The sequence below is a fragment of the Medicago sativa genome, chromosome 1 (assembly GCF_051527215.1).
Source record: "Medicago sativa cultivar Bolivia chromosome 1, Bolivia_mono, whole genome shotgun sequence".
NCBI classification, from domain to species: Eukaryota; Viridiplantae; Streptophyta; class Magnoliopsida; order Fabales; family Fabaceae; genus Medicago; species Medicago sativa.
In genome coordinates, this window is record NC_140749.1 from 37,642,874 (window position 1) to 37,653,604 (window position 10,731).

Genomic DNA, 10,731 nt, shown 5'->3' on the forward strand with positions numbered 1-10,731 from the left:
TAATAGGTGAAGTTTTGGTTAATATTATTATTGATGCTTCTTGTGCTTGAGTGTTAATTTGTTGTTTAGAAAATAGAATATTGATGATGATTGAGAAGTAGTATGAGAATTTAAACAAAATGAAGGGAGTAAACAAAATAAAATAATAGAGTCAGGGCTGTAGAATATAAGTTTTAAATAAGTGGGGAAGGGGAAGAGTAAAAGAATAGTGAGTGAGGAGAGGAAAATTGTAACAAGTAACTGACCCAAATATAAATAGAAACATTAGGAGCCAGAAGGGTCGCTTTTGCTGAACGTGGAAAAGAGGGAAGAAAAGAGAAGGAGAAACCTTAGTTGCAACGAAGTCAAGCCAAAGCCATAATTTCCGAAGGAATCGAGGTAAGGGGGAGAATCTTTTCACTTTAGGGTATCTTATTCTTTGATTTAGGGGGGGGGGGGGGGGTTGTTGCGAATCTTAATATGTTGTTATTGTTATGATGTGAATTTGGATGAGGGGATAATGATGAACGAATTAAAAAAATGAAGTTGACCTTAGGGTGATGATTAGGGACGATTTTGGTGAGTTTATGGTCGAAAAACGGGGCCGAGAAGGCTCCCATGGTGGAAAATTGCAAGAAACTACGATTTTCTGTATAGTCTGACGTTGTCAAAATCACGCAGCGATTTTACAAATCCCGTAGCGATTTTGACAGTAGTAGCAAAACAATATTCTGGGCATAAAATCATGCCACGATTTGCAGAATCATGACATGATGCTGTAAAACCATTTTTTTTCTTCATGTTTAGTTGTTCTTAACACCCCTTGACCATCTAAAATTGTTGTAGGCTTGATATAAACATCAAATTAAGTTATGTAACTACAATAATTAGGCAAGGGAAGTATGATTAATTGTTGTTTAGAAGTGATACCTTTAGAGCAATGGTGAGTTTAAGATAGTTCATGATAACTAACGATGACAAAGGTGGGTCTAAGATAATTGTGAGATAGAAGAATATAAGATTAAAATAAAGGAAGAATATGATCCCTAGGTGGGGTGGGGGTATGTCTAGGTGTTGAGGGCAGTTCCCTTAGAGTGAAGGTGAGTTAAGATGAAGACTAACTAGAAAGATGTAGTAGTAGAGAGAACAAATGACGAGAGTAGATTCTTTTTTTTTTTTTTTGAAAGAGACGAGAGTAGATTATAAAATGTAGTATTGATTATCGAAGGAATGAAATATGTATATAAGCTCGTATAAGATGTTAATTAATGATGAGAAGTTAATGTCGTATGAGGATGATTTATGCCGAGATAATAATTGATGAATGATGCTTGTGAATGACGAGTAAAGACGATCCATCATCCACAATATTCTATCGTTTTGAACTTTCGCAAACAATGGTGTGTCGAGAATAGCTTGCACAATATCATCAGAAAACAAAGATTCAATCTTATCAATGTCCCAAACTCGTTCCTCGCCAGCTATCAAATCAGACAAACGCAAAATATGCACACCTTTGATTTGTGGGGATTGAATCCAACTACCATGAACACCTCGAACCCATGGATCATTCATCACACAGACCTGCTACCCATGTCCAATTATCCACCTACAACCATATAAAAGTAACTGACGCGAATTCCAAATACTCCGCCAAACAAAGCTCGAGTTGTAACCGAGTTCAACACCCAAAAATGAAGATCGGGGAAAGTACTTCGAATTAAAAACTCTAGCAATCAGAGATTCAGGTTTAGATAGAAGACTCCATCCTTGCTTAGCTACCATAACGAGATTAAAAGTTTTGAAATTCCGAAGCCCCATTCCACCAAACTCTTTAGGGCATGCCACACGTTCCCAAACCATTCCATATATTAATACTATGTCGTTGCCTTATAATGAAAAAGTTGAAGAAGTTAAATCTCCACCGTAAATTAGATCGAATGATTCTATTTTATTCAATTGTATTACTGCATTATTTTCATGACTACAATGGATCTCAACCCAGCAGTTACATATCTAAATTTGAACGGTTTAAGATCTCAACCCAACAGTTACATATCTAAATTTGAACGGTTTAATTGTGCTTAGGGATATGATCAGTGATATTTAAATTGTGTTAACCAATTAATTAATTTTTGTTGTAAAATTAAATAAGTCATAGTTTTATTTATTTATTTATTTATTTATTTATTTATTTATCTTTGTTTCCGAAGTCCCTCCTCCCATAGTTACACACACCTTCACTAATCACTATCACTATCACCACTCAACTAACTTCCAAGCTTAGAGATGTTGAGACCTCTCCTTCTGAAACGTTCCCTATATCTCCACCATCATCATCACCACTACCACTCTTTAACTCCTTCACATTCCCACCCTCTCCGAACCCTCACACCTCCAAACCCCTTCCTCCGCCGATTCTCCTCTTTACCACAAGAACCCAACACCGATGCAGAAACCCGCAAATACTTGGGCTACGCCGCCCTCCTTCTATTCTGCGGCGCTGCCACGTACTACTCCTTCCCCTTACCGGAAAACGCAAAGCACAAGAAGGCTCAGATCTTCCGCTACGCTCCATTGCCGGAGGATCTCCACACTATTTCCAACTGGAGTGGCACCCATGAGGTCCAGACACGTAATTTTCATCAGCCCGAGAGCCTTGACCAGTTAGAGCGTGTTGTTGACGAGGCCCACCGGAGTAAGACGCGAATCAGACCCGTTGGCTCGGGTCTTTCCCCGAATGGGATTGGGCTTTCGAGAATTGGGATGGTGAATTTGAGCTTGATGGATTCGATATTGGAAGTTGATAAGGAGAAGAAGATTGTGAGAGTGCAGGCTGGGATTAGAGTGCAGCAGCTTGTCGATGGGATTAAGGAACATGGACTTACTCTTCAGAATTTTGCTTCCATTAGGGAACAACAAATTGGTGGCATCATTCAGGTTGGTTCAATTATCAAGCATCTATCATTTCTTAACTTGTTTTTTCAGTTAAATTAGCCACTAAACAAAAGATACTTACCCTTGCTATGCATAGCCGCCCGAGTAAAATTAGAGGGTTGTGTTAGGTCTCGACAGCCAATGCAAAACTTTGTCGAATCTATGACACGAACCAGATACATAATAATGTGAATTATAGGTCCTTGTTCAGAAGTAACACGCTACAGTGTCAAATGAGCAGGGACCGCGGCACTACCACCTGGATATGTAGTGAAAAATGAACCAAATATGGTTTATGATAGAACATTATGAATTTATGACATAATATGATCCATTAGCCGATACCACTTAGTGGGAAAGGCTTGGTTGTTGTTGTTGTTGTATTTTTATATTGTTGTTACTTGTTAGTGTTTGAAAAATTGAGATCATACTAGAAGTTCTAAAATGGCATTTTATCTGTGTCAAGCTAGTTTATATATTTGTATTCAATTGGTCAAATTAGTCTCAAAATCTGTGATGATAATAAAACTAACTTGACTAAGAATTTCAGTAAGTTTTGATGATTAAGGTATTAGTATGACAAATGCATTATCTTGGTCTAATTTGAAGCATTTGTTTTAGTATAGAATGTAGCTGAGGAGTGTGCGAACGTTATTTTAGAAGGAAATCAGAAAATTGTGGTTGCTTTTTATTTATTTTTAAATAGTGTAACGACCTCTATGGTTTAGTGAATGTAATTCTATCCCTTGCTACAGTTGTTCATGTAAACTGTGCTTCTTTGCATTCATGTGCATTAGGTTGGTGCACATGGCACTGGTGCACGTTTGCCTCCTATTGATGAACAAGTCATTGCTATGAAACTGGTCACCCCTGCCAAGGGGACAATAGAAGTCTCCAAAGAGAAAGATCCGGAGCTGTTTTATCTTGCTCGTTGTGGTCTTGGAGGACTTGGAGTTGTGGCTGAAGTCACCCTACAGTGTGTTGATCGACAGGAGCTTGTGGAGCACACAGTTGTCTCAACCATGGATGAGATAAAGAAAAATCACAAGTAATTGCTTAGTTTCATTTTTTTTTTTTTTTTTGAGTTTATCAATCAATTACCAGCTTGCCAAGTTTCATTCCTGCTACATTATTTTCAGTCTGTTTGGAACATCAAACTAAGATCAAGAACTCGCTAAGGGTCCGTTTGTATAAACATTGAAATTGTAAAACAGAAGCTATTTTTCATGTTACAATTATAAAATCATTTTTTTATAGCTACTTATTACGATAAAAAAATCATTTTTTTTCTTTCAAAACCTTAAACAAGCACTAACAATTTTAAAATGTTTTATTTTTTATTTTTATGAAAAGTGAAATAAACGGGCTCTAAGTTTACTCCCAGCTGCTATAATAATATTTGTATGAAGAGCATGAACAAGAGGAAACTCCTCAAATGATCTTGACTGTGATGTCATCGTATTACAATTTACAATAGTCCTCAACAGATTTTCGTACATAAATTAGCCACTTGAAATTATTTGTCACCAATCTATTTTCTATTTTTGAGGAATTAATTTGGTGACTAGATCTGGTTTAATGATTTATTATAATAATAATAATAGTAACAGAGTGACTCAATGCCCAAGGCACCATTGTCAGGTTTGGGTAGGTCGGTCCATGCAATGATAACTTCTTATTCCATAAATGGAGATGCTATTTCTCTGATTAAAACCATAGACCTCCAAGTTCCACCTGATGTTGTAAGCCAATAAGTTATGACTTTGATAACGGTGCTTTGAATTCAGAGCAACTGTTTAATTAATTCTTTGAGGGGTATGCAACATTACATTGTTTTTCTATTTAAAAAATTCCCAAATTGTTCGATTAAAGTTGTACGTAACATCAAATTCGTCCCCAAAATGATCCTAAAGTTGTCTGAGAACGACAACAGCGATATCGATATTTATCATTCAATGGCCAATTTGATGTCATTGATAAATGGTGCTTGAACATGACGTCACATGTATCTTGAGAGGGCCAAAATATTTGTTAGCTTTGTGTACTTCACTAATTTATTTATGCTGCATGAATGTGCTTGTGTATTCCATTTTAGTTGTCTTTGGTCTAGTTGATTGCGGATCTGCCTTCACTAATTTATTTGTTAGTTCTGACTTAATCTTCTTAGTAACATTTTACTTGTGTGATTGTGTATACTTCACTAATTTATTTATGCTGCATGAATGTATATTCCATTTTTGTTGCCTTTGGTCTAGTTGATTGCTGACCTACCTCGAAATCAAAGGTTTAAATTATCTATTTTTTTATCTTTTGTAGGAAATTGCTATCTGAGAATAAGCATGTCAAGTACCTTTATATTCCTTATACTGAGTCTGCCGTGGTTGTGAGATGCAACCCTGTTTCAAAGTGGAAAGGTCCTCCCAAGTTCAAGCCAAAATATACTAAAGATGAAGCCATACAGCATGTCCGCGACCTTTATAGGGAGTCCATCCAGAAATATAGGTACAGTTTCACCTAGTTATTGATTATGTCTGATTTATAAATCTATTTTAACTTGGAAGTACTAATGTAGGTATTAGGGGATACTATTTTTATAAGTACTTTTTACTAATTTAAGGCTAGTACTAGCAGAAGCCGTTTTTTCTCTGCTTGGAATTTCGTTTTTTTGATTTAAACTTGCATTCAGAAGCAGAACCAGAGGCTAAATGAATTAATCAATGTTCTATTGCTTTTGTCGTTCACCCTTTTGTATGTGGTGAAAAGGCATGGAGGGGTAAATGTTAAGCATTTTTATATTGATTAGATAGTTGGTAGAAACGTTAGTTGATAATCTGAATGTGCTTTAATCTCACGCTTATATACTTTTGCATTTACCATGGGTTTCATTGAATTTTTTATCAGCAACTTTCTGCCATGTGGCAAATGGCAATGACTTTGTCTGAACTGGAAAATAATAGAATGAAAAATAGGGGGAAAAGAATGTGATGTTCAGCAGACTTGCCTCTGATCAAGTTATCCAGAGGTAGATGATGACAAATGAGAAAAACTGGTCCTCAGGGGATTTGAGAGGCTGTTACCCTCTCCAGATCTGTCTTTTGAACTGTAAACCTTTCCTAATCTGGGATGTGATCCCCTACGGCGTACCATCTGTCTATTTTTCGTACTATCTCCATTTTTTATTAACGACCTTGTATCAATACTCTTGCCCCATTGTTTTCACCTTGTCTTCAAGATGAAACGTGGAAATATTCTGCTGGGTTTCTCGAAAGTGCTACCAAGAATTCTCACCTGGGATGTTCTTCCCTATCTACAAGCAATTGAGCTTTTCGATGAGCTTTTTCATTCGACTGACATGAAACTAAGGATGAACTGTTCGACACGGTGTGAAGGCAGTTGTAGCTTATAAATAAGCTCTAGTATTTTGGATGACTTGATAGGGTTCAGAGGATCTTGATCTGAGTTTCTCACATCCAATCTCCCATCTGCAGATACAACCAATCTCCCACCTGCAAGATCTGTTCTGTTCTTTTCTTACTGGTCTGAAGCTTCATTCTCTTCTGTGTTTGGTTTAAATTATGCTTCAGTTCATCGAAAATTACGTCCTTTCAGCTGAGAGTAGGTTTGCTTATAAAAAAAAAAAAGGTTTGCTGCTGCCTCTTTGGTGGGAAATGCATCTCCTTCAGAAAGTCTTTCAAAAAATCTTTAACAAGGGTATTTTTTTGGAACTATTATAGTTGACGTTGAACTGAAATGCATCCAAAAAAGTCTTTCGAAAAAGCTTTAACAGGCTCTGAACATTCACTCGGACCTTAGTCCGCTGACCTATTTGTGTATGATATGCAGAACTGTAAATTGAGTTTAGTGTCTGCATGTTTTAATATTATGACCATTAGCAACATGAACATTTGATCTCTAATAATCAAAGTAGGCAGTGTGTGGAGCTCCACTATTTCAAAGATGTAGCTTAAGTTTCATCCCATGTTTATATTCTGTTTTTCATACTTTTAATTGTTTTCTTTGTTGGCAGTTTACTGCCAGTAATTTCAGTTGAATTGGACCAGGAATAGAATGAAAAGTAGGAAGAAAACAGTTTGTCATGTTTTATAATGTACACTTCACTGTGATCAAGCCATCTTGAGGTAGAAGATGATATACGAGACATACCACCCTTCATGCTATTCAGGAGACCCTAACCCTCGCCCAATATGCTCAAGCTGGTTTCTCGCCTTTTTTTTTGGGTATATGATAACAAATTCTAACTTACTAAGGGTATTAAAATCAGTTAGGTGGGGTGTTTTCTCCGTTTGTACTGTGACCAGATTCAGCAAACCCTCTTTTGTACTGTGATCTGGGACTTAAGATCGAGTTTGGCTTATACAATTCCGTTTCCGTTTGTCGCGGAGCACGTGTACGGATGCAGTTTTGAGCTACTGTTCTCCAAAAAAACAGGGAATAAAGGAAAGGAGAGAATCTGCATCTAATATCAAGGTGAAAAGAGGGGAATTGACCCTATTGCCATAGAGTGAAAGAGGAAAAAGGTGAGATAAAGGGGAGAAGTGATAGCCCTTGCTAAGAAATACAAATAATGAGGACCTTCTAAAAATATATTCAACTATTGAAATTAGTGTTGAGAAATGGCACCTTTAGGTTATCAATTTATCTGTATGTGGAAAAAAAACTGACATGAATAACGTGATAAGTATTATTAAACATCCTGCTATTAGACTTTCTGTCTCTTTTATTTCTGTAGTTAATTGTGTTGTTATTTTCCTGTCACCATGTTGTGAATTTTTCTGAAAGTCACACCGGTTTCTACTTGCGTTTACAGAGTGGAAGGATCTAGGAACAAATCACCAGATGATGATGAACAAAATATAGATGAGCTTTCTTTTACTGAATTAAGAGATAGGCTAATTGCCCTAGACCCACTTAATAAAAATCACATTGTCAAGGTCAATCAAGCTGAGGCGGAGTTCTGGAAGAAGTCAGAAGGATACAGGGTTGGATGGAGTGATGAAATATTGGGCTTTGATTGTGGAGGCCAACAGTGGGTATCAGAGACATGCTTCCCTGCAGGTAAGCTTGCAACACCAAGCATGAAAGATCTTGAATACATTGAAGAGCTGAAGAAACTTATAGAGAAAGAAGAGATACCTGCTCCTGCTCCAATTGAGCAGCGCTGGACAGCTAGCACCAGGAGTCCCATGAGTCCTGCCTCAAGCCCCTCACAAGATGATATATTTTCTTGGGTAATATAATTCTATCCTGGATGAAAAATATATATATAGTTCTAAATTCTGGTCCATGCCCATATGAATAAACTGATGTGATTGTGGTTGCAGTATCAGAGCTTAGCTTTATGTTTTCTTGATGTTTGTACTGTTTAGTTAACAAAATTTTAAAAGCGGAAGGTTCTAGTTACTTTTCAAATAAAGTATGTTTGCTCAAAAAATGTTTTTCATTTCTAGACGTGGCGATCTTTTGATCTAGCCTAAATAAATGTTTAGATGAGTTTCATTTTATGTATAGAAGTTTAATCTTTTGGGCGTGCAGGTGTCATTTAAAAATTTAAGCTTCTTTTGGAAAAAGATTAAACGACTTTTTGTTGAAAGCTTACACTCCAGTTACTCCACACTTGCATTTTTGTGGGGAACAAATATAACTTATTTGATTGAAAAATCCAATTTGTATTAAATCCAGTACTTGTCTTTATTTTTGCTCAACTCTGTTCATCAATGAAAATATAATTCTTGTCTTCTTCCACAAATTTTAACATTATAACGTTGTTTGGAAGGTTTTGCTGACTAATTATGTCTCTTATTTTGTTTCAGGTTGGTATAATAATGTACCTCCCTACCATGGATGCTCGCCAGAGAAAAGATATAACTGAAGAATTCTTTCATTATAGGCATCTGACTCAGGCAAAATTATGGGATAATTACTCTGCTTATGAACACTGGGCAAAGATTGAGGTAATGATCAAAGCTTTATAAACCCTAAAAAATGATCGAACATAGCAATAATCTGATATACCAATTATTGTCATAATTTAAATCCATTGATGTTTCTCAAATTTCTTCATATATAATTACCAATTTTATTTTCTCTGCATAATATCTTGTACCATCGTTCCTAGAACTAGAATGTAAAGTTCTCTCTCTCATCCACATACAATGAGTGCATACTGCACATGGTCATGTTGGACATCTTATGCTTCAAAGCTAAAGATATAAATAAACTCAGGCGTTAAAGGTTCACATCGCTGATATAACCAAAGATTTCAATTGAAAAAATGAATATAAAGTATTTGAACTATAGTTAATCTCTGTGCATATTACCTGCTCTGTAGGTTCCAAAGAACAAGGATGAACTTGTAGCTCTCCAAGCAAGGCTGAGAAAGCGGTTTCCGGTGGATGCATACAATAAGGCAAGAAATGAATTGGATCCCAATAAGATTCTTTCGAACAACAAGTTGGAAAAGCTCTTCCCACAATCAGAAACCATATGAAATTATGGGTCGGTTATTGTCTAAACTTTTCCTTTTTTGTACATCTTGGACTGGGGTGACATCTTTGGAACTTCAGGATGCATAATGTTAGTCAAACAAACACAATCAGGATTATTATACATAAATATGAGGCCCAATCGTTACAAATTATAAATGATTTTGATACCCGATAATTTATAGATTTTTGAAAAAAGTAATTATATTCTTTTTTAAAAATATAGTTATACAAGTGAATTTCTGAAGAAGCTACTAAAAATGACTTCTTGTTTGAAGCAGTTTATAGATTTATTTTTTAGATTCTTAATTTTTCTTTTAATTTTTGTAATAAATAGATGAAAACTTCTAAAAAAAAAAAAATGTAACAAACGGAATTATACTTTATTTGTTTGAATGAAGTGTTTTTTCTCCAAAAAAGAAAGATGTAACGAAGGGCTTATACATTCTTTCAGTTTATTGCTTGCGTGGAAAGATGCCTTGAAGTCAAAAGAAGCTTTAAGAGCTGCGATGTAATGTATTAATAAAAGTTGGGTTAATTTTTACGTTGTTCTTAATCATTCCATTGGAAAGTGGCAGCAAGAAGAGGTAAAACTGGAGAGAAAAAAAGTCTGTTGGTGGTATATTTTGTAAGAATTGCTCCTCTTTTGGCATGAAATATGTCTGTCCATAATAATCTTTAGTACATGTGCATCTAATTATTTAGGAACCTTTGCACTCCCCTCTTGTTTTTCTAAGGCGTGCTATGATAGAATCTACCCTTGGAGGTTTTGGATGGATCTTATATGGGTGTTAAGACCGCAAGATCCCAATGTTGATTATCTTGTTTGTAAGAGTTGCCCTTGTAAACAGATTAATGTTTATCCAAATTGATTGAATGCATGATTATGAACAAGTTGTTGTGAATGTCTTCTGCAAGTGGAAGCTTCTCTTTATCTACTGTTTGTAACTTGTTAGTTATTGTGTTTTCAAATGAAATAGTTTGTGTTTGTGTTTGTGCTTGTTTTGTCTGTAGTATGTACATGCGAATCTGGTTTCTACGAGTTTTTCTGGCTTAGTATGGTGTGTCTGCTGGTTAATATTAATTAATATTAATTCTTAAAAATAATTATGTCAAACAAACCAATCAATTTTGTTTAATTTATCTGGCCAATCAGTCAAGAGAATATTTTTCTTTTAAGAAATACTAGTATGGATACCCGTGCCAAGCACGGGCTAGAATTCAACCATACTTAAGTGAAAAAAATGTTGTATGTATCAAATGTAAGTTACATTTCAACATTGAATAAAAGAGTGGAGGTTGGACAACATAT

General features: G+C 35.7%; 1 protein-coding gene across 1 annotated transcript; it reads left to right on the forward strand.

The window, feature by feature from the left end:
• Window positions 1-2,203: 2,203 nt before the first annotated feature.
• On the forward strand, window positions 2,204-10,324 carry GLDH (L-galactono-1,4-lactone dehydrogenase). The gene is made up of 7 exons (XM_085718302.1): window positions 2,204-2,919; window positions 3,714-3,964; window positions 5,233-5,418; window positions 7,745-8,165; window positions 8,748-8,888; window positions 9,266-9,432; window positions 9,874-10,324. Exons 1-6 carry the CDS (start codon window positions 2,269-2,271, stop codon window positions 9,422-9,424), a joined length of 1,809 nt encoding a protein of 602 aa, XP_085574428.1. The 5' UTR covers window positions 2,204-2,268; the 3' UTR covers window positions 9,425-9,432; window positions 9,874-10,324.
• The last annotated feature ends 407 nt before the right edge of the window (window positions 10,325-10,731 follow it).